This window comes from Marmota monax, unplaced genomic scaffold (assembly GCF_021218885.2).
Source record: "Marmota monax isolate L192 unplaced genomic scaffold, Marmota_monax_Labrador192_F-V1.1 WCK01_AAM20220418_F8-fsc00005, whole genome shotgun sequence".
NCBI classification, from domain to species: Eukaryota; Metazoa; Chordata; class Mammalia; order Rodentia; family Sciuridae; genus Marmota; species Marmota monax.
The window spans coordinates 30,901,281-30,926,627 of record NW_026692254.1 but is presented as its reverse complement, the minus strand read 5'-3'; the positions used below and the strand labels follow the sequence as shown (position 1 = coordinate 30,926,627).

The window sequence follows — 25,347 nt, the reverse complement described above, 5'->3', positions numbered from 1 at the left end:
ACCATTGTCCCTTATAGCCTTGAGACTGGATGGGATCACCAAGAGAGGGATTACAGATGAAGTAGATGAGGTAATGAGACTGATTCTTGCTTGGGACACTCCACAGTTAGAAAGCCAAGGAAATGGAGAGGAACCAAAAAAAGTGATTAAGATTGAACCAGAGAAGAGATTAAGGGAGACAAGGAAATCAACTAGAAGCATGTGGAAGCTTAGAAGTCGAGGGAAGAAAGAGTTCCAAGGAGGAAGGAGTGATCAACTGTGCTAAAATGTTAGTGACAGATCTAGTCAGATAAAGACTGTGAACTGGACATTAGATTTAACAAAGTGAGCCGGGTCTGTGGTGCATGCCTGTAATTCCAGCTACTAAAGAGGCTAAGGCAGGAGGATAAAAACATTTGAGAACAGATTGAGCAAATAAGTAAGACTCAGATTCAAACTGAAAAAATAAAAAGAGCCAAGGAAGCAGCTCAGTGGTAGAGCACCCCTGGGTTCAAGCCCCAACACACACACACACACAAAAAAAAAGACTTAAAGTATGAATCAATAGTGACCCCAAGAACAGTAGAAGAACACTGTTGGCCTTTGACTTTTTCTTCTCTATGGCTTTATATTTCTGAACACTTTTTTAAGAGGAATGTATTTGATTTTCAATGAGAAAAAAATATGTGAAATCCTGAACTTTACATTTAAATACAAAGCTTCAAGAAAAATACCCATTGAGGCTATATGCCCATAACAGTGCTAAATTACCTCTATTTATAGAGGTGTGGTTTACAGGAACACCCATCTTTCACCATCTATACCGCATGTAGCCTCTGCTGTGACTGGAAATACAGTGTGGTTCACACAGTGATGTCTAGAAGAGACATCTCTGAAGACACACAAATACATAATGCAGATGAAATAGTGGAGTGGTTTAGGGGTCCGCAGTTATAATTCAAAAGAATGGGAAGAAAAGAATTGGAGTCAGTGAATATATACAAATGAATTTCCCTGTACCTACAGAGCCTAGAAAAGGAACTTATCTCATGGGGTGGGTATGTCCAGGGTATCTAATGAAAAGCACAGTCTCTGGACTCATTTTGTGTGTAAAGCTGTGGACACAGCAAACACAGTTATGCCACAGCTTAGGAAACACATTGCAAGGTATTTAAGAAATGGGATCAGGGCAGGAAGAAAGAGGCTCAGAGCCTGGCTGCCCACCAGGGGAGCTAAATGGCTATAGTGCAACTGAAATTTTGGGAGCAGGGAAATAAAACTGGTAAAATGGTCATTTGTAAAACTCTTCATTTATGGAACTGGACATTTAACAAACTGTCCATTTTGTAAACTGCCATTGAGCAAGTTGTTCTAGAGCAGCCTGGACTGAGAACAATCAATAACATGGTACGTTCCAACATGTTCATCTCTGCCTCACCTGCTTTCAGTGCTTGAGTTTCCAGTGGAAGAGAGTCGAACGTTTGCGATCCAGTGCACAGGAGTTTCTCAACTCTCTCAGCGGTAATATCAAGGGGGCTAGGAAGTTTCTGACACACCATAGCTGAAGTCTGTTGTTAAGGACCCAGAAGTGTGAGCCACTGCCACAGCTCAGATTATGTATGCACTCACTATCAAAATAACAATGTATGTCCATACAGAAAATGCCTGGGTTATAAGGCAACACTGATTTATGAATCACATTTTAAAGTATGGTTTCAAGGAGCTCATGAACTTTTTAAAACTCAGACAGGAGTCTCACATCAAATATTCCCTCCAATGGAATAAAGGATAATAGAGGCTGATAGATGGGCTAACCTTGACCTTGAAATGAAACAGTAATCTAACATCCACATTATCTATTTATATTTAATCTTAGTGCAAATAATTTTATTTTTACATGCTTACTAAAAATCATTTTAAAAAGGAATACTCAGTATTAACCTTAAACAGCATTAGTATGTTAATTTTTAAACTATTAATTACAGTTTCACAATAGACTACTAGATTAGCAAAGACTTGACATTGGATTAAAATGTGTTATTTCCAGAGAATTACCTGATTGCAAATAAAAGTTTTCTTTTTCTTGTTTTATCAAAACTATTTCATTAAAAACCATTAAAATAAAGGATACAAAGAACAGCATGGGAGATAGGTAGCCACTGACTGCAAATGGCATTGATCTGAACTTTAGGATCTGAATGGCGTGCCTCCCGGACTCCAATTTTTAATCCTAAAGAAGTCACTATTTTATCAATTTTTTCTTTGTCCCTATAATAAGCATAAGATGGGGAACATATATAGATAGTGATGAGTAGTGGGTAAATGAATTTGACATTATTTGATACATTTTTTTTCTCATACCACATAACTTTTTCAATAAAAGCTAAAAATGATTGAGGGGATCCTACTTTCAAACTTTCAAATGTACTTTAAAACTTCTCATGAAGCACCATTCTCCAATGTTCTACAACAAACTTTGCTAGTTGATAAAACAGTTTTACTAACCCCAGAATAACCTAGAAGATAATCAACAAAAGCCAGCTTTTCCCTCGACTTGTACCAGGCAAGTTACTTCCCAAATTCCCCACTGATGATCCTACATATCAAGTATCTTTTGTACTACAATTACTGTTTTTAAAATCTGTGTTTATGAAAACAAAGGATCAAGGTGGGGAGGGGGGATGGTGGAGGATGGGAAAGGCAGCGGAGCACAACAGACACTAGTATGGCAATATGTAAATCAATGGATGTGTAACTGATGTGATTCTGCAATCTGTGTATGGGGTGAAGGTGCGAGTTCATAACACACTTGAATCAAAGTGTGGAATATGATACGTCAAGAAATTCGTAATGTTTTGAACAACCAACAATAAAAAATTAAAAAAAAAATAAAATAAACATTAAAAAAAAAGAAAAGAAAAAAAAAAGGATCAATGCTTATTTCCATCCTTTTATCGCTTCACCTCAGTACTCTATAAAATATTACTGTTCTGCCTTTCCTCCATTATCTTTTACTTTAGCTACATGTGCTCCTTTAATTGTTTCTGAGCTCTGTAATCAACTTGTCTGTAAAGGCTCTGTTCTTCATCTATCTCAGATTTCCAAAGTGTGACTCATTAAACTGGAAAGTGAGGCAAAATACACTGCGCAAAGATAAACAATTTTACAACAGTCTTACTTTTTCAAGACAGCATCATACAAACTCCATATATTTTCCAGGATCAACTGTACAAATAAAGGTTTCTTTCCTTTTGCCTGTACAAAAGAATATACTGACTTAAGTTCCTGAACATTCACTATACATTTACATATTTGTTTGCAACATGTTTTAATATCAATGTCTCATTTCTACTAAAAAATATTTTTTTAACATTAAAGATGAAAGCAGTTATAAGAATAACCTAAAGAGTCAATAATACACGATAATAATACACCATTCCCTTTCTCCAGGAATCAGGGACTTTGAAAACAATGTAGTCATTTAGAGATTTATCACTGTTGCTGCTCCACCATTTCCATCAAAGAAACACACAACATTCAGCCTGAGAGCTAAAACTTCACTCTGCATGATCAGGGTCTTTCTAGGGACTCTGATCTGAAGTGTTCTGAAAAACATATGAACTGTTCTTAAACATACAAAAAAACTTCACAAGGACAGAAAAGTTTTTTAAAACCCTCTAAACCTACTATTTCTCTTACCAAACTACACAAAAAGTGAATAGCCCCAGAGTACCTTGAGGCAAATACTCTTACATATATATGACATGGAAATGAGACCTCCTTTTCCAAGAGTAACTGGCAATAGTATTAGTCATTGCCTTTCTAAATACTTAGTTTTGATAAGTTATCATGAAGACCTAAACATTTATGCACACACACAAAAAAATCTATTATAGCTTTACTTACAATATGAACACATTTGGGGAAAAAAACCTGTCCAATCTTAGGAGAGTGATTACATAAATAATGATGATCTCAAAAAATAAAATAATAATAGTGTGCTTATTATGCAAAAAGAACCATTCTAAAGAGTTTATTTGGATTACTTTATATAATCATCCTAACTACCTTCTGAAATAAATGCTATTATCTTAATTTTACAGAAGAAAAAACTCAAGAAAAAGTCAAAGAGCCAATAAGTGAGGGAGCCAATATTCAAACACTGACTTGTCTCTCAAGCCATGTTCTTCCCATGTAACTATACTCACTCCCTTTTAAATACACTGTTAGGAAAAGCTTTCAATGGCAAAAGAAGATGTTAATGATGTGACATTAAGAAAAAAGGCAGCTATGTTATATAAACAGTATAATCTCAAACAAGGGCTGTATATATGTCTATCAAAAAAGTGAAAGAAATTAAAACTATGTCATAAGCATTGTTGGCCTTTGACTTTTTCTTTTCTATGGCTTTATATTTCTGAACACTTTTTAAGAGGAATGTATTTGATTTTCAATGAGAAAAAAAAATATGTGATATTCTGAACTTCACATTAAAATACAAAGCTTCGAGAAAAATACCCATTGAGGCTATATGCCCATAACAGTGCTAAATTACCTCTATTTATAGTGGTGTGGTTTACAGGAACACCTGTCTTTCACCATCTGTACTACATGGTAGCCTCTGCTATGACTGGAAATACAATGTGGATCACACAGTGATGTCTAAAAGAGACATCTCTGAAGATACACAAATACATAATGGAAACTATGTGTTTTTAAGGGCTCAGGATCTGATATTTTTAATAGGCTTTTTCAAAAGAGTAGTTTTTTGCTATCTATTTATTAATTTAGGGAAAACAGAAAGGATTTGCTAGCCCAGGCTGGTCTTGAACTTCTTGGGCTCAAGCAATCCTCTTGTCTTAGCCTCCCAATTAGCTGGAAATACTAGCATGCATCACTAGGTCCAGCTTGCTCACTCACCTCACTATATACTAAGGACTAAGAACTCTATATAAAGTAATACTAGGATATAAGACTCATAAACCCTTCCAAATTACGTAGAGTAAAAAGTCCCTCATGAACTCGTCTGCAAAAATTAAAGCTAAATTATATCTACTAAAGATGTTATAGTACCAGTTTTCTATAACCAACATTCCAAAGGGACAGTATTACCTGATCAACCTTCATTATTTTCTTAGCCTTCATATTTATATAATAATCTCCCCACAAGGTTTTCAAAAGAACTTCCTTTTTGATGCCAATTTTTTTGCTATAGATTTTGGCAAAATGCTCAATTCTGAAAGAAAACCAAGAATTATGTTATTAATAACAAATAAGTAACATTGATACAGCTAACATGAGTGTTTCTGTGTCTTTATGTGAATTATTAAATCATTTCAACCTTCCTACAAATTTCTCCCATTTTACAGAAAAGGATAATGATGCACGAAGATATCACACAGGTAATGAGTGAACTTGGGATTCAAACCCAAGCAGTCTGACTCCAAAGCCTATGTTCTGTCCAGCACTAGCTACATTAATATAGAGTTAAAATTCATGCTATAGTGTCCTTTCTTAATTTTTCACTGGTAAAATGAGAAAAAAGGAACAAAGGCCAAGGAAATGTAGACTTCAACTGTTCATCACAACTATGTCAACAACAGAAATGTACTTCCAGTCTCCATAGCTATAAATGATGGCTGCTCACAAAGGAAATAAACTCTAGAGATGGAACCTGCCAAAACAAGTTTGTTGGCACCCTGAATTAAATGATAAACATATGTACACTTACTTCACTCTTATCATCCCTTAGAGAAACCACCTAGCACCACAGACTCCATCCTTGGGACAGCAATCAACAAATAAGGGTGATCTTGTATAGTACTTCGCTGTTTGGATAAAGTACCTAGGAAATATCTATTTTTCAAAAAACAGTATATTTAATCTAAGGTTTGAGTCTAGAACTCTCAAAGTACCAGCTTCTTAAAAACTGCCTACTCAGAAACAAGGCAAGAATACCCTCCCTCACCCCTTCTTTTTACCACTATACTCTAGGCCCAAGCTAACGCAATAAGAAAATACTAATCTATAAGGTGAACAGAGAGCGAACGTACATCCTGGGAGCAAATTTTTAACTCTCACACATCAGATAGAGCACTAATCTCTAGGATATATAAAGAACTCAAAAAGCTAAGCACTAAAAAACAAATAACCCAATCAACAAATGGACCTGAACAGACACTTCTCAGAAGAGGATATACAATCAATCAACAAATATTCGAAAAAATGCTCATCATCTCTAGCAATTAGAGAAATGCTAATCAAAACTACTCTAAGATACCATCTCACTCCAGTCAGAATGGCAGCTATTATGAAGACAAACAACAATAAGTGTTGGCCAGGATGTGAGGAAAAACATATACTCATACATTGCTGGTAGGACTGCAAATTGGTGCAGCCAATATGGAAAGCAGTATGGAGATTCCTTGGAAATCTGGAATGGAACCACCATTTGACCCAGCTATCCCTCTCCTCGGACTATACCCAAAGGACTTAAAAACAGCATACTACAGGGACACAGCCACATCAATGTTTATAGCAGCACAATTTACAATAGCTAAACTGTGGAGCCAACCTAAATGCCCTTCCGTGAATGAATGGATATAAAAAATGTGGCATATATACACAATAGAATTTTACCCAGCAATAAAAGAGAATAAAATCATGGCATTTGCAGGTAAATGGATGGCGTTGGAGAAGATAATGCTAAGTGAAGTTAGCCAATTCCCCCCAAAAATGCCAAATGTTTTCTCTGATATAAGGAGGCTGACTCATAGTGGGGTAGGGAAGGGGAGCATGGGAGGAATAGATGAAGTCTTAACAAGGATGGTGGAATGTGAAAGACATCATTATCCAAAGTACATGTATAAAGACATGAACTGGGTGTCAAAATACTTTAAATACAAACAGAGATATGAAAATTTGTGGTATATATATGTAATAAGAATTGTAATGCATTCCACTGCCATTTATTTATTTATTTATTTATTTAAACCAATTTAAAAAAAGGAGCCAACAACTCAAAAAGAAAGAAAATACTAATTATGAGGAAGGGAATAAAACTATCTTTATTTGCAGATGACATGATCATCTATGTAGAAAACCAAAAGAATCAATAAAACTTCAGTTCTAACTAATAAGCAATTATAGCAAGGTTGTACACAAGGTTAATATAAAAAGTCAATCACTTTCCTATTTACCAGCAATGAATAAATATAATTTGAAATTAAAAACATAATACCTTTTACATGAAATCCCCAAAATAAAATATTAAGGTCTAAACATAACAAAATATATATTTAAGATCTATATGAGAAAAATTACAAAACTCTAATGAAAGAAATCAAAGAACTAAATAAGTAGAGAAATTCCATGTTCATGGATAGAAAAGCTTCAATATTTTAAAATGTCAGTTCCCAAAGCAACCTTTACATCCAATGCAATCCCATTCAACAAGTTATTTTGTAAATAACAAACTGATTTTAAAGGATATATGGGAGGCAAAAGATCCAGAATGACCAATGTGACATTGAAGGGGAAGAGTAAAATTGGAGAGACTAACAATACCAAACTTCAAGACTTACTATAAAGCTAAAGTAATCTAGACAGTGTGGTATTGTGAAAAAGAAGAGACGAATAGATCAATGGAACAAAACTGCTCAAAAAACAGACCCACATAAATAGAGTCAACTGATCTTTGAAATGGGCAAAGACAATGTAATGAAGAAAAGAGGGTCTCCAACAAATGATGCTGAAACAACTGAACAGCAATTTGCAAAAAAAAAAAAAGGAGGGAGGGGGTTAGATACAGGCTATACACTCTTCACAAAATTAATTCAAGACTTAGAAAAATTAAGCTCATAGACTTAGGTTAAAAAAAAAAAAACATAAAACTGTAAAACTCCTGGAAGATGACAGAGAAAAATTTAGATGATTTTGGAGAACACTATAGGCATAAGCCATGAAAGGAAGAACTGATAACATATACTTCATTGAAATTTAAAACTTCTTTTCTATGAAAGGCACTGTTAAGAGATGAGAAGACAAGTCACAGAGTGTGAGAAAATATTTGCAGAACACAGACCTAATAAAGGACTAGTATTCAAAAGAAGCAAAGAGTCTTAACACTTAACAATAAGAAAACATAAAACTTGATTAAAAATAGGTCAAAGATTTTAACAGACACCTAATCAAAGAAAGATGGCGAATATGCACACACCATCAGGGAAATGCCAGTCAAAAAAATAATGAGCTATACTACACACTTATGAGAATAGCCAGGCACCAAAACAATGATAACACCAAATACTAGCAAAGACGTGGAACAAGAATAATGCCATTTATTGATGGTGGGGATGCAACAGGTATCACCATTTTGAAAGACAGTTTGGAAGTTTCTTATAAATTTTTTTTTTTTTAATCTTCTTTGGCCTATGATGCAGCAACCATGATCAATGTTACTTACTCAGTGACATAGCTGAAAACTTAAATCTACAAAAAACTTGCTTGTAGATGTACATAGCAGTTCAATTCCTATGCAGACAATGGGGTACTCTTCGGCATTAAGAAGAAATGAGCCATGAAATGATATTGAGGAAATTTAAATGCATGTAACTAAGTGAAAGAAGCCAATCTGAAAGGCTACATGCTGTTGATCCCAAATATGTGGCATTTTGGAAAAGTTAAAACTACAGAAAGAGTAAAAAGAACAGTGGATGCCAGGAGCTGGGGGGAGGGAGGGACAAATAGGTGGGACATGGAACAGTTAGAAAAGTGAAACTATTCTATATGATACTATAGTGGTGGATACACATCATTATACACTTGTTCAAACCCACAAAATGTACACCACCAAGACTGAACAAAGCTTAATGATATCTTTTGGTGAAAATAATGTATTAATGTAGGTTAAACTTTTGCAACAAACATACTACAATGGTGAAGGATAATGATAGCGAACTTATATATGTGGGGGCAAGAGTGTTTGGGAAATCTCTGATCTTTCTCTCACTTTATATTGTGAACCAAAAACTGTTATAAAACACACTTAAAAAGAAAGGAAAAAAGAAAAAGGATATCTACTATGCTCTTCACTGCAGAAGAAATCCAATGTTAGCACAGTGTAGACAATTCTTTACAGTTCAGACAGGAAGTGTGGTATTGGTGAAACCCAAGAGTTGATGCCAATCAAAACAATAATGAGCTATACTACACACCTATGAGAATAGCCAGGCACCAAAACAATGATAACAACTGAGTTAAATCCCATTATTGATATGCTTAAGAAGCTACAGAAGTAGAAGCCAATAATTATCATAGGAATCAGAAATGTTAGAGCCAGTAGATAGAACTTAGAAGCAAAAGCAGATACCATAGAAACTGCTGAAAATAAATATCTAAAACCCTTCTCACTGGGCTAAGGGAGAGAAAAACATCTAATCAGAAATCAAAATCCAAATTATACCGTTACAGGCTGCTGACATTCTGAACTGGTCTCAAGGGTCCATTACTTTCTAAGTAATTTACTATCATAAACTTCATTTCCTATTTGATCCAACAGTTATTTATTTAGCAAAGGTTTTTATTTATTTTTATTTGTGTGTGTGTGTGTGTGTGTGTTTTAATCCAAAATTTTAGTTCATAAATTCTGTTATTAATTTAACATGCTTTTGCCTTTGGGGAAAAGAAATCTTTCTTCTCTCTATAAATTCTCATCTCACTCCAAATACTTGGGAGATTTCTGCAGTAAGGGACTTCCCCATCAAGGAATGCTGAAAGGAGCATTCCTGGTTTCCTCAGTTGCTCCTCCCCAAGCAAAGGTGAAAGGTTGACATTCCGGGGTAGAGTTCCTATGCTTCAAAAAGGAAACTGGCTCTTTCTTAGTGCCTACTCCATGAATCAGGAAGAGTCAGGTTTTCTTCCTAGTTCCCCTTGGTTCCACATACCTACAGCAGGCCACAGACCCTTGCTTCCTGATTCAGTTCAGGAGAACTCATCTCTTGAGTTTTTCATTTGTCCACACTGGATTTTGACAGGCAGTCTGCAATCCTTCATGGAGAGCTGCAGTTCCAATCCAGAAGCTGAACTGGATCTGCAGATCTCTATGGAAGGAGACAACAGTACACTGCCACTGTGGTCTGAGTTCCCAAACACAGTTTCCAATCTAATTTTTTTAGGGACCCCTGTTCTTAAGGAGGGAAGCCTGTTAGGGCTATGATGCGTAAAACTGAAACTATGAACTCCATAGTGGCAACTTGGTTCTATTCTCAATTAGTTAAAACCAGAGATAAATGACTAAGTAAGAGATTTAGTACATCAAACATGCAATGTTTTCATATCTTTTCTCTTTTTTTGCTTGATATAGGCCAAGTTTTTGTGTATCCTTCATCGATACTTAAAACAAATTTTGACTTTCATTATACTATCAATATGGCTTATTTCTGTGACCTTAATCTGTTAACAGTTTGCTGGTAATGTAAAATTTTAGGGGAGTAAAACTGCCACCAAAGTACATGCCTTGTAGTGTTCTACTCATAACTCTATTTTTGTCTTATGAATTTTATGATAATCGACACAATTAATCTCTTCACTACTGAAATGTGTCAATTATCCTAATAAAATTGTTCCTTATGCCATAATTCACTTGTCACAAACTATTACTAATACTGCCAAAACTACTTTCTTTTTTGTTCACATTTAATTGACTAATCAGGGTCCAAGTTTACACTCTGTCCATTATGCCCTTTTTTCTTGTATATAACAAACTTCTGGATTTAAAAAAGAAAAAAATCTCAGCAATCCCAGCAGCTTGGGAAGCTAAGGCAGGAGGATCTTGAGTTCAAAGCCAGTCTCAACAAAAGTCAGGTGCTAAGCAACTCAGTGAGACCCTGTCTCTAAATAAAATTCAAAATAGGGCTGGGAATGTGGCTCAGTGGTTAAGTGCCCCTGAATTCAATCCCTGGTACAAAAAAATATATATATAAACAAATAAAATAAAATACTTTATCTCCTTAATGAAGGATTTCATATGTTTATTGTCACAATTGTTAGGACCAGCTGAATTTCTGGTGTGGTTTCTTTTCAAGATTTTTTTTTAAATGTTGATTTGCATTACTCAAACTCTGTTATTATTTTCTCTTTTATAATAAACATCACATAAATCCTAAAAGTGGTAAATTTTCATAAACACTCTAAAATTTACCAAAATCATGAACTATCATAACATATTTGCCTATCTATTCAGGTCACTATCATTTGAACTTTTTCTAGTCCACCATCTGTTTACATATGTATACACATATAGGCATATAAGTCTCTCAAAAAACTTATTTTTCATCCTCTTAATTTTTTTCTCATGGTGTTATGGTTTGGATGTGAGATGTCCCCCAAAAACTCACATGTGAGACAATACAAGAAGGTTCAGAGGAGAAATGATTGGATTGTAAAATTTTTAACCCAATCAGTGAATTAATCCCCTGATAGGGATTAATTGAGTGGTAATTGAAGTGGTAGGGTGTGGTTAGAGGAAGTGGAAATTGGTGCTATGGTTTTGGGGCATATATATGCAAATGCTCCCCATTCTTCCACCATGATTTTCAGCCTCACCTTGAGCCTGGAGGAATAAAACAGGACTTCTATGACTGAGGCCTCTGAAACAGTGAGCTATTAAATAAACTTTTCCTCCTCTACAATTTTCTGGATGGGTCTTTTAGTCATAGCAGCAAAAAAGTTAACTAAAATACATGGTTATCACAAAATTTGCTTATTCAGTTCAGCCATTATTATTTATGGCTTTTATGCATCTGTCATTAGTTAAAATTTTAAAGCACTGACCATACACTTCTCCATTTTTAATTCTATTTTAAATCATTTTCTCAAACCAAATAACTTCAAATTAGACTCTCAGAAGAGATATACATAACATATTTGTATTCCAAGACTTCACACATCTATCTATCTATTGTCTATCTTCTTAAATCACAACTTGGCCAAGTGTGAAATTACCAAGCCACACACCTTTATGCCTTCCAAACTACCCAGTGGATTCATGTTAATTGCCGAATTCTAAAACATTGGTGCATAAAACCTATTAGGAAGGGCTTTTCATTGTCTCTTTTCTATCCCTATTCTTTAGAGTGGGAGCCTCAATTCTATTTATCTAAAATCGGAATTTAGATAAATAAGTAGAATGCAAGACTTGAGAGCAACCTAACCAGTATGGCTTTTCCAATGTCTTCCTTATTTACAGGTGCTACTTATCCCTAAAGTCAATATGTTTCTACTTTTCAGAGCAGATTCTCCTGAATTATCATCTATTAAAAGAACAGATTTAGGATGTAGCCCTAGATACAATCTTTATTCACATTTCCTAGCCCTGTCCCACTGTCTGAGAGTAACATAGAATCATTTTCTAAATTCTGAAATGTGCTTATTTTCACACTTGCAGTCAGCTGCCAACTTTGCCTACCCACTAAAAGTTTAGAGAAAATTCAAAGGAAAAGGTCTCCGGTGCATTCATTTCTACCACCACCTTCCCATAAATTAATATGTAAACTTGTTGAAAACCAGAACTAGCCTATCTCTAAACTTGACCTTATCTAACACAGAGTAATATCAGCTTACTAACTGATGGTATCTAAGAATATCAAAAGATGAAAGGGATATAGAAGTTACCCTTCCTTATTCAACCTATTCAAGACTCTCCCCATTCCTCCTCTTTACACAGTAAAGGTCCTCTAATTTCTAAGATAGACTACAATTAATATAAAACATTAATTATGAAAATTATTATAACAAAGGAACAAGCCCTCCACCTTGTGGCTCACAAGCAGAATGCTCACAAATTAGATATCAACAAATATGACCCCATTAAATAATTAAATAAATAACTGCACTTTTTACTGAAAGAGAATCTTAGAAATCATCTTAACCCAAAATTCTTAATTTGGATGAAGAAGCTGAAGCCCAGAAAGGTGATAAGTCAAGCTATTAACCAGGTCTCAGAAGTGTAAATCTTCAGCAGGTCTATAATTCCTATTTTCATTACACATTCTCTACCTAAATTTGGTATAATCTTTTAGGCACGAAGTAAACCATCTATAATTCATTACAAACATGAGAAATTATGATATTATAATATATTATACTGCCTAGGCAAAAGGAAATTGAAGAATAAGTTCCTGTAAAAAAGGAGGACATGGAAAAGCCATACTGGTTAGGCTACTCTAAAGCCTTGAATTCTAGTCAGTTCTGATTCATTCTTCTTTTCCATTTCCAGATCCTACTGGAAGATATTTCATGAGCAGGCCTTGTTTTCCCCTGGTGCATTGTTTCTGATTCTATGCTTTCTGCACATTATATGAAAAATTAAGCTCACAACTAAAGTAAATTTCATTATAATTTCATAATTATTTACCCAAGACAAAGAGATTTTTATCAAAATGTAATCTTTTAACTATATTTGGATTTTTTAAAATTTTACAATGCAGTAATGGTTGCAGTTAAAAAAATATAGTCAATTATCTATCATATTCTAAAAAGTAGATGAGTGTTACATGGCCCTAGCATGTATATATTCACCAGGGGCAACAAGAAGTAACAAGGGTCCCTATATTCCATAGGGAAGACCCCAGAGAAGTACTGTGGTAAGAAAACACATTCTTCAAGCTGGGCACAGTGGCATATGCCTGTAATCCTAGCGGCTTAGGGAGCTGACCAGTTCAAAGCCAGCCTCAGTAAAAGGGAGGTGCTAATTAACTCAGTGAGACTCTGTCTCTAAATAAAATACAAAACAGGGCTGGGGATGTGGCTCAGCGGTTGAGTGCCCCTGAGTTCAATCCTCGGTACCAAAAAAAAAAAAACAAAAAAAAAAACACAAACTTCAGAGTCAGGTAGACTATAATCTTAATATAGGCTCTGCGACTTAGTAGCTGAAGGATGTTGAATGAATCACTAATTGTTTGAGCTTTAGATAACATGTATTTCAAAAGATGATTGTAAAAATTCAATGAAATAATTTTAAATGAATAACTCGATGCCTAGCATATGTAAATATCAATAAAACTAACTTCTTTCTATACTAACTTCTGTATTGTTGGTATAAAAATTGAAATAAATGTATTTTCACATATAAGCATAAAAAAACCTCAAAGGATACAAAAGAAACTACTAGAAAATGACATGAACTAAGGGATAAGGTGGGAGATCTTATGATATACATTTTTGTTATATGATATACATTTTTGTGCATTTAGAATTCATTCAAATAAGGCTTTTTAAAAGTCAATCATATAAACTACTCCTGGTGGTGCATGCCTGTAATCCCAGCAGTTCGGGAGGCTAAAGCAGGAGTATTGCAAGTACAAGACCAGCTTCAGCAACTCAGTGAAACCCTAAGCAACTTAGCAAGATCCTCTCTCAAAATAAAAAATAAAAAGGGCTGGGGATGTGGCTCAGTGGCTAAGTGACCCTGGGTTCAACCCCAGGACACCTACCAAAACACAGCAATTATAAATAAAATCTATAAAAAGAAGCAAGTCTGGGTTCAATATTCCACAATTAATGAATGTAATCTGCTATAATAACAAGTTAAAGATAAAAAATCATATGACTACATAAATCAATGCAGGAAAGACATGACAAAATTTGACATTCATTTATATTGACTCTCAGAAAAAAAATAGTAACATTGGTTGGAAGGCTTCCTCAATTTAACAAAGAACATCTAAACACAGCCCACAGCTAAGATTATTCCTAATAGTGAAAAACACCATGGTTTCCTCTACAACTGGAAAGAAGACAAGAGAGGGCCACCCTTACCACCATCAGTGCAATTAGACAAGAATATTCAGAAAGAAAAGGATGAAGTAAAACAGTCCCTATTTGCAGATGAAATGACTGTCTTATAGGAAATTCAAAGGAGTATACAAAAAAATTCCAGAATAAGTGAGTTCAGCAAGGTCACAGCATATTTTGATATTAGAACATACAAAAGCAATTCTATTTCTACACATTAGGAATAAACATGTGGACATCAAAATTAAAGACCATTGATAATTGCTCAGAAAATTAAAAATCGGATGTAATTCTAACCCAACAAGTACAAGATTTATGTGCTAAAATCCACACAATGTTGATGAATGATATCAAGGAAAATGTAAATAAATGGAGATACATAGTGTTCATGGATTAGAAGGCCCAACAGAGCAAAGATGTTAAGTCTTCCCAAATTAATATATAGTTTACCACACAAACTATTAAAATCCTCACAAGATATATGCAATTATTATAAATATTATTACAAAATTTGTATGGAAAGGCAAAGATCAGTGAACAGCTAAAGAAAAATAAGTACAAAATAATCTCCCCAATTTCAAGACTTAATGCACAATTTCTATATTTAAGACTATGTACCAGTGTTAAAAAGAGAGACACATAAATCAATGGAACAGAACAAAACACACATAAATAAATCCACATAAATATGCCCAACTGGCTCTGACAAATGTATAAAACCAATCCAATGAACTAGAGATAGCCTTTTCAACAATGGTGGTAGACAAATTGGCCATTCACAGGCAAAGAAAATAATCTCAACCCAAGTATCACACTTCATATAAACTTAACTCAAAATGGACCATAGACTTAAATATAAACAGTAAAACTATAAAACTGTTTTTGAAAATGAGAGAATACCTTCAAGATTTAGAGCTAGACAAACTTGACTATAAAACCAAGACCCATAAAAAGAAAAACTGACAAACTAGACTTCACCCAAATTAAAAAACTTTACAGTATGTGAAAGACACTATTAAGAGGATTGACTCAGATTGGGAGAAAATATTTATAAAGCATATATCAGACAAAGGACTAATATCTAGAACATATAAAGAATGTGCAAAACTCAAAAGTTAAAAAAAAAACAGATTAATATAATTAGAAACTGCGCAAAAGGTATAACGACTCATTTCATCCAAAAGAAAATACAAGATAACAAATTAGCACTGGAAAAGATTTCAACATTACCAGCTATTAGGAAAATGCAAATGAAAACCACAATAACTTTTCAGTACACAATCATCAGAATGGCCAAAATAAAGAGAATAAAAATACCAAATGATGGTGAAAATATGGATAAATTACATTACCCATGCATTGTTGACAGGAATATAAATGCTGCAGTCCCCTGGAAAAGTTTGGCAGTTTCTTTAAAAACCTAAACATAAGGGGCTGGGGCTATGGCTCAGCTGTAGTGCCCATTGCCTGGCATGTGTGAGGCACTGGGTTTGATTCTTGGCACCGCATGTAAATAAATAAAATAAAGGCCTATCAACAGCTAAAAAAATATTTAAACAAACAAACAAAAAAACTAAACATAAAACTTCCATATAGGGCTGGGGTTGTGGCTCAGAGGTAAAGTGCTTGCCTAGCATGTGTGAGGCACTGGGTTTGACCCTCATTACCACATTAAAATAAAATAAAGGTATTATGTCCACCTACAACCAAAAAATGTTAAAAAAAAAAAAAAAAACTACCATGGAACTCAGCAATTACACTCCTGAGCACTTATCCCAGAGAAATGAAAATTTATTGTTCACACAAAAATCTGTATGTGAATGTTAATAGCAGCTTTATTTGTAATAGCCAAAAATTGGAGAAAAGATGTTGTTTAAAAGATAAATGATTAAAAACTATAGTAAATCCATACCATGAAACACTACTAACAATAAAAAAGAACCACCTATATAGCTTCCATATGAAATGCACCAAAATTCAAAATTTCAAAGTGCTGATACGATGAATGGAAAACTCCACACTTGATCTCATGTGATAGGTCACAGTGAAAACAGAAACACTAAAAGTATTATATACATTTGCCTTCAGACTGTAAAAGGTCAGGTTTTTTTTGGATTTGGGTCTTATCCCCAAGATATCTCATTATGTATATGCAAACATTCCAAAACCAAACAATAACAACAAAAAATCCTTAATCTGAAATACTTCTGGATCCAAGCATTTTGGATAAGTGAAACATGCAACAACTTGGATAAATTTCAAAGAGAATTATATAGGAAAAAAGTCAATCCAGAAAAGATTATATAGTTTGGTTCCATTTCTATAGTAGATTTTTTTAAAATATGTTTTAGTTGTAGATGGATACAATACCTTTATTTTTACTTATTTTGATGTGGTGCTGAGGATCAAACCCAGTGCCTCACATGTGCTAGGCAAGCGCTTTACCACTGAGCCACAATGCCAGCCCCCATTTCTATAATATATTGTTTTGATTTCATTTCTGTAACTTATTTTTTGAGATGACAAATTATAAAAACAGAGAACAGGTGAATACCCATAAGGAGGCTTAGGGATAGGCAGGAAACAGGTGTGGCTATACAAGGGTAATACACAGAACACTTGTAATGATGAAAATCTTCTTTATTTTGACTGTGTCCATTCAGTGTCCTGGTTGTGGCTGTGCCATATAGTTTTGCAAGATGTTACCATGAGGTATGTACTAAATAAAGGGTATAAGAAAATTCTCCAGCAGGGTGCAGTGGCACATGTCTGTAATCCCAGCAGCGAAGAGGCTGAGGCAGGAGGATCACAAGTTCAAAGCCAGCTTCAGCAACTTAGCGAGGCCTTAAGCAACTCAGTGAGAACTTGTCTCCAAATAAAATACAAAAAAGGGCTGGAGATATGGCTCAATCGTTAAGTGCCCCTGAGTTCAATCCCTGGTACAAAAAAAAAAGAGAGAACTCTCCGTATTACTTCTTACGACTCTATGAAGCTACAATTATCTTAAAATAAAAATTTAAACTAAAAGATCAACTGTATGTAAAACCACAACGAACTGTAATTGGACTTAAAAAGACTTACCCAAAGCCCCACCCATCTATTGCACTGGTAAACACCACATTTCCCTGTTCTGGAGAGAAGTAAAGGTGAGAATCATCCGTGTCTTCCAAGCCAGTACTCCAGTCATACACTTGCTCTCCTTGTTCAGAATTTGGATTCACTTGGGATTCAGTGTCTCTCTCTGCTCTTTCTTCTAGGACTTTAGAAGTAAAAAGAGTTCCTGTGAGTGCATTAATCTAGGAGAGATGGTGAAATGGCAGAGTGTCATTCAGATGCTTAGCATGATCTTGGTAGGAATTGTCTAACCTCTGTTAGGGCTAAAATAATCATCACAGTTGGGACTCACTGGAAATGACATTTACGATCAAGGAATGACTTATATGTATTAACCCATTTTATCAAAATCCAGCAAAACTAAATTATAAGGCTTTTGAAAGGTCTTTTTGGATTACCATTATTATTTTAATGTAAAGGCTAATGTGTCATACCTTTATTTAAGTGCTGGGGCCTGGTAGTACTAGGAATTGACAGTTTCCAAACCCCATAATCCTAGTTAGGTAGCCTCAGTCACTTTTCTCATCCATTTCTCACATCAGCTGCTTGAAATTTCTACTACTCCTCAGGCCCTCCTCCCAACCTCTAATACCCAACTATTTCCACTTCCAAATAAGTAATCCTATTAGCTAATTCAGAGAGAAAAATCAATCCTATTACTTAACAATTTGTACAAGTCCCCCACATTCCAACCTATAAGACTGCTTTCATCTGAAAATACTGCTGGCCCTTCTGCCACTCACTGAAGAAGGAATATTTCTACAGAGAGTATTTCTGAAGAACAGGAGCATTTCTACACTTCCACCTATCTTAATGGGGGAAACTAGATCTATCAATCATTGTTTTGCACTGTTATACCTTTGTAATTTCCACCCTTCAGCAAACAAATACACTCAAGTTGACCTCATCAATGGCTTTTCATTGTCTTGAAGAATTTAAAACTTCTATTCATGTCATACAAGGCTCCCCAAAACTCAAGTCTTATATTCCTTTCTCCCGTCTCTTGGGAGATAGAGAAAATGTAGAAACCACGTTCAATAATGGCTTAACATGATCTAATTTTTCAACTACAATTATCTTCTCAAAGGTAACCCCATACCATGCTTTTACTTGCCTTTATAACTTTGTACATCTTATTCCTTCTCTTTTGAAATGTCCTTCTCTAATATTCTATCAAACACTCACCTTTCTTCTATCTCAAGGCTTCCATTGTGAGACTTCTTCTACCTCCTCCCTCAGACTAGGTTAAGTGGCCCTCATCTACGTTCTCAAATCATGTATCTCGTAGTTCTCCAAATAGCTCTTTAACTATTTATCTCCCCTACTATACTGTTAGCTCTGTGAACACAGGGGCTCTGACTTCCATCTTTCTATTCACAATCCTTAACACACAATGGACATTTAGCAATTAATTTGATTGACACATTTATGTACTGTCTGCTGAATAAACAAATGAATAAATGCTTGGATAAAATTTTATTTAAAGACAGGTAATACAATATGATAGAGCCTCCTAATACTGTTTCACTTAAGAATCAAACTACAAATTTTAACCAAGAAAGTTCATTGTTCAAGCCTTATACTGAAGGTGCTTCCAGGAGATGAAAGGGACTCCTGAGACTAGTTCTGCTGCCTCTGTCATGGTGTAATAACTCTAACAGAACCTTAGGCAGAGAACTTCAAACAAGTGAATTTTCTATAGCCACTCCTCATACTCTTCCTAATAACTCTTCAAGCCCCAATTTTAAAATACTGAAGAACACAATACCTGTTCTAAAATATTCTTGAGGTGAGAATAGGCCTCCTGTGGGGTAAATTTTAGCTCCACTATCAGCCGATCTATCTTATTAATCACCAATACTGGACGGATGTTTTCGAGCCAGGCTTGCCGCAAAACTGCCTGTGTCTGATAAAAGCACAGAAAAATGTAAAACCTAGGATTTGCAATAATTTAAGCACACCAGAAAAATGTTAATAACCAACACATTCCCACAGTCCTTTACCACAACTCAGACTATGCCAGTCAGACAAAGATATTCAGGTTTTCATAAAATATATATTTAGCATAGCAACAAATAACTGCAGATAAGAGGGCCTTATAGTTTATTTAAGGGAAAAAAAATAAAATTGGATAAAGACAGCAAAAAGGTTTAGTAGAAATATGTGTTTTCACAAATACTCTCTCTTTTTCATGGTTAAATGAATAATTATCAAACACCAATGATACTAGCATGTAGGTAAAAAAATAAAACATTTGGCCAAGAGCTACATGTTCACCTCCTTCATCATGATCTCACCTCTTAGAGGCAAATCACCATTCTGCTGTTCTAAAGCCAGCTATGTCCATTTCAGCAAATACACTCAAGTTGACCTCATCAATGGCTTAGGTATCCTGTGAGGATACCTAAGACACTACACAGACAGCCCTCTTGAGTTGGGATACCTGTACCTATAGGGGAAATCAGAGGAGAGGCCAAAAGATAATCATAATACATCTTCTTCTAATATCAAATTTCCTACATTTAGGGGCTGGGGTTACAGCTCAGTGGTATAGCACATACCTAGCACATGTGAGGCACTGGGTTCAATCCTCAGCACCACTTAAAAATAAATAATTTTTAAAATTTCCTACATTTGGACTGGGGTTGTGGCTCAGCGGTAGAGTGCTCGCCTGGCATGTGCAGAACCCTGGGTTTGATCCTCAGCACCATATAAAAATAAATAAGTGAAATAAAGGAATTGTGTCCAATTACAACTAAAAAATAAATATTAAATTAAAAAAATTCCTACATTTGAGGAAATTAAATCTTTTATTATTCTTTTTTAGAAACATGAAAGTAAATGTGCATATTAAGGAGTAGAATATGAAGGTGACATCTTTTTATTTTCTTAGAGAGCAAATATAAGCCTTCAAAAATTACTGAAAGAAATTAACTTAGAGAGCCACTCTGAGCCCTATCCTCACCAGAGCTGCATGTTCACTCTGGCCTTAGGGGTAACTTTGGTGGGAACAGATAAATAGAAACACTAGATTAAGGACATGGAAGAATAAGAGTGGGAAACAGGAAAGGAATGTGTATGGGTACAGTGTGTGGATGTGGATATAGGCCGAAAAGTAGGCTGAGAAAACAATAGAATTTCTCTCCTACTTAGGGAAAACTTGTTTAGTATTGTGCTAGCAACAACCTCTCATGATTCAGAAAACCTCTTTCATTGGAGTAAAACATCTAGATTATTCCCAAATCCAACATTTCTATCATTTTTCTAAGTACTACCCTAAGAGGATATCACAGACACTTCCATCCAAAGTATTGCCACCATTTCTAAGTTCCTTTCAGCTCTGATGATTTAACTCCATCAGAAACTGGAACATTACCAAAGTGAAACATAAAGCCAGCTTTCTCATTGTTAGTGAAATGCCTAATGTGATACATAGTAATCAACAGTTTCTCCTCTTCCTCACCTTCTTCAACCCGTTAAATACTTTTGTATCACACCATTACCTGTGGACAGACCCCTTCCACAGCATCTACCACTATGATGCATCCATCACAAATACGAACAGCCGTTGATACTTCTGAGGAGAAATCCACGTGTCCTGGAGAGTCTATGAGATTAATCAGGTATTCCTCACTATCTGAAATAAAATTTGAAAACAACACATTTTCAGCTGTGAAGGTGTATATATACACTGCTCTTCCCAGGGCATTCTAGAATAAGGAAGCTTTTAAGAAAAGACTGAAAAAAAGCTAAAGAAGCGAAAAGCTCAATCAACAACTATCATCCTAACTTTTCCCACTATTATACTACTAATTCCAAATGTTATCTATATGAAATGTTTAACTTTATTATTCTAATAGTTAGCATGTACTAAGAATATGGTATGAGCCTGGTATACTGCCACTTTTAATTTGCTAATCACACCTTGCTGAATCCTTAAGATAACCCTATGAGATAAATATTACTATTCTCATTTTACAGACTAGGAAACTCAGATAGAAAAAAAGCCAATGCCTAAGGCCTAAGAGTAAAAGCTGTTCAGAGACCCAAGATGTCAACTTATGAAGACATAAAGCAGTTGGCCAAATTCGCCTTTATAACTTCTCAAATATCAGTGTGAATCTGCTCAATTAAAATTTAAATCTAAATATTTTACAAAAATTCTACTAAAATTTAAGGAGCAGTTACTATGTGCCAAGAAGTAATGCTATGTGCTTTCTCATATATTATCTCCTTTAATATTCACAACAAACCAATGTAGGATGACAACACATCTTGATTTGTCTGGTTTCAGCACGGGAATTCACACTTCCCATCAAAGCCCCCAATTCAAAGCAAACTAGAATGACTGGTCACCCTAGCTTATAGAGATTTGACATTAAAACATAATTTAATTAAAAGAATTCACAACTAGAAAGTCTAAACTACAGAGAATTCTCAGCAAAATATTCCATGAGGATGAAGTGGAAAAAAAATAAATAAAACCAGCAAAGGGAGGATCTAAGGAACATTCAACCAAATGAGAAATTAAGACAAATCAAACAGGGAAATGGATGGCACTAGAGCAGATTATGCTAAGTGAAGCTAGCCAATCCCTAAAAAACAAATGCCAAATGTCTTCTTTGATATAATGAGAGCAACTAAGAACACAGCAGGGAGGAAGAGCAGGAGGATAAGATTAACCTTAAACAGAGACATGAGGTGGGAGGGAAAGGGAGAGAAAAGGGAAATTGCATGGAAATGGAAGGAGACCCTCATTGTTATACAAAATTACATATAAGAGGTTATGAGGGGAATGGGAAAATAAACAAGGAGAGAAATGAATTACAGTAGATGGGGTAGAGAGAGAAGATGGGAGGGGAGGGGAGGGGGGATAGTTGAGGATAGGAAAGGTAGCAGAATACAACAGTCACTAATATGTCATTATGTAAAAATGTGGATGTGTAACTGATGTGATTCTGCAATCTGTATTTGGGGTAAAAATGGGAGTTCATAACCCACTTGAATCTAATGTATGAATTATGATATGTCAAGAGCTCTGTAATGTTTTGAACAACCAATAAAAATAAATAAATAAATAAATAAATAAATTTTGTGAGGAAAAAAAAAACCCAGAAATAAAATGACAGGGAATACAAATCATATCTCAATAATAACCTTGAATGTTAACAGCCTCAACTCACCAATCAAAACTCACAGACTGGCAGATTGGATTAAAAAGCAAGAACCAACAACATGCTATCTTCAAGAGACTCACCTCCTGGGCACAGACATCCAAAGGCTGAAGGCGAAAGGATGGGAAAAAACTTATCACTTATATGGATTATGTAAACAAGCAGGGGTTTCCATTCTCAGATAAAGTAGACTTCAAACCAAAGTTAATCAGAAGAGACAAAGAAGGACATTCCATACTTCTTAAGGGAAGTATATATAAGCAGAACATAACAATTATAAATATGTATGCCCCCAAACAACGGAGCATCTATGTATATCAAACAAACCCTTTTCAATTTCAAGAGTCAAACAGAACACAATATAATAATACTGGATGACTTTAACACACCTCTCTCACTACTGGACAGATCTTCCAAACAAAAACTAAATAAGGAAACTATAGAACTAAATAATACAATCAGTAATTTAGACTTAACAGACATATATACAATATTTCATCCATCAACGAGCAAATATACTTTCTTCTCAGTGGCACATGGCTCCTTTTCTAAATAGACCATATCTTATGCCACAAAGCATAAGTAAATACACACAGAAAAAAAACCCAGAGATAATATCTTGCATTCTATCAGACCACAACAGAATGAAATTAGAAATCAATGATAAAATAAAAAATAGAAGCTACTGTAACAAATGGAGACTAAGTAATACACGATTGAATGATGAATGTATAGTAGAAGAAATCAAGGATGAAATAAAAAAATTCTTAGAGGTAAATGAGAACACTGATACAACATATCAGAATCCCTGGGACACTCTGAAGGCAGTACTAAAAGGAAAGTTTACTACATTGAATGCATTCATTAAAAGAATAAAAAGTCAACAAATAAATGACCTAACACTACATCTCAAAGCCCTAGAAAAAGAATAAATCAACACCAAAAGCAGTAGAAGACAGGAAATAATTAAAATCAGAGCTGAAATCAATGAAATTGAAACAAAAGAAACAATTGAAAAAATTGACAAAACAAAAAGTTGGTTCTTTGAAAAAATAAATAAAATAGATAAACCCCTGCCATGCTATCAAAAAGAAAAAAAAAACAAAAACCTCAAATTGCTAAAATACAAGATGAAGAAGGAAATATCACAACAGATACGTCTGAAATACAGAAGATAATTAGAAAATATTTTGAAAATTTATACTCTAATAAAATAGAAAATATCGAACATATCGACAAATTTCTAGAGACACATGACTTACCCAAACTGAATGAGGAAATCACACATGATTTAAACAGATCAATTTCAAGTTATTAAGTAGAAAATGCCACCAAAAGCCTAATGCCAACCAAGAAAAGTCCAGGACCAGATGAATTCTCAGCCGAGTTCTACAAGAAGAATTTACACTAATATTCCTCAAAGTATTCCATGAAACAGAAAAGGAAGGAACCCTTCCAAACTCATTCTATGAGGCTAATATCACCCTGATACTGAAATCAGACAAAGACACATAAAGGAAAGAAAACTTCAGACCAATATCCCTGATGATCATAGATGCAAAAATTCTCAATAAAATTCTGGCAAATCGCATACAAAACATATTAAAAAGATAGTGCACTATGATCAAGTGGGGTTCATCCCAGGGATACAGGATTGGTTAAACGTACAGAAATCAATAAACATAATTCATCATATTAATAGATTTAAAAACAAGAATCATATGATCATCTCAACAGATGTAGAAAAAGCATTTGACAAAATACAGCATACCTTCATGTTCAAAACACTAGAAAACTTAGGGATAGTAGGAACATACCTCAACATTGAAAAAGCTATATATGCTAAACCCAAGGCCAGCATCATTCTAAATGGAGAAAAACTGAAAGTATTCCCTCTAAAAACTGGAATAAGACAAGGATGTTCTCTTTCACACTTATATTCAACATCATCCTTGAACTCTAGCCAGAGTAATTAGACAAAAGAAAGAAATTAAAGGGATAGAGATAGGTAAAGTAGAACTCAAACTATCACTATTTGCTAATGATATGATTCTGTATCTAGAAGATCCAAAAAATTCCACCAGAAAACTCCTAGAACTAATAAATGAATTCAACAAAGTAGCAGGATGTAAAATCAACACCCATAAATCAAACGCATTCCTATCATCAGCAATGAATCCACTGAAAGAGAAATTAGGAAAACTACTCCATTCACAATAGCCTCAAAAAAAAAAAAAAAAAAAAAAAACCCTGGGAATCAATCTAACAAAAGAGGTGAAAGACTTCT

General features: G+C 34.7%; 1 protein-coding gene across 1 annotated transcript in view; it reads right to left on the bottom strand.

Annotated features, from left to right (window-relative positions):
• Positions 1-25,347, bottom strand: part of Efl1 (elongation factor like GTPase 1) — a 149,266-nt gene that overhangs the window by 105,025 nt on the left and 18,894 nt on the right. The window contains exons 5-11 of the mRNA XM_046438443.2: positions 21,390-21,523; positions 19,655-19,792; positions 17,854-18,068; positions 5,092-5,215; positions 3,158-3,234; positions 2,111-2,247; positions 1,418-1,540 (exon numbers count right to left, since the gene is read on the bottom strand). Coding sequence (XP_046294399.1) covers positions 1,418-1,540; positions 2,111-2,247; positions 3,158-3,234; positions 5,092-5,215; positions 17,854-18,068; positions 19,655-19,792; positions 21,390-21,523 — 948 coding nt within the window. The remainder of the gene's footprint in view (positions 1-1,417; positions 1,541-2,110; positions 2,248-3,157; positions 3,235-5,091; positions 5,216-17,853; positions 18,069-19,654; positions 19,793-21,389; positions 21,524-25,347) is intronic.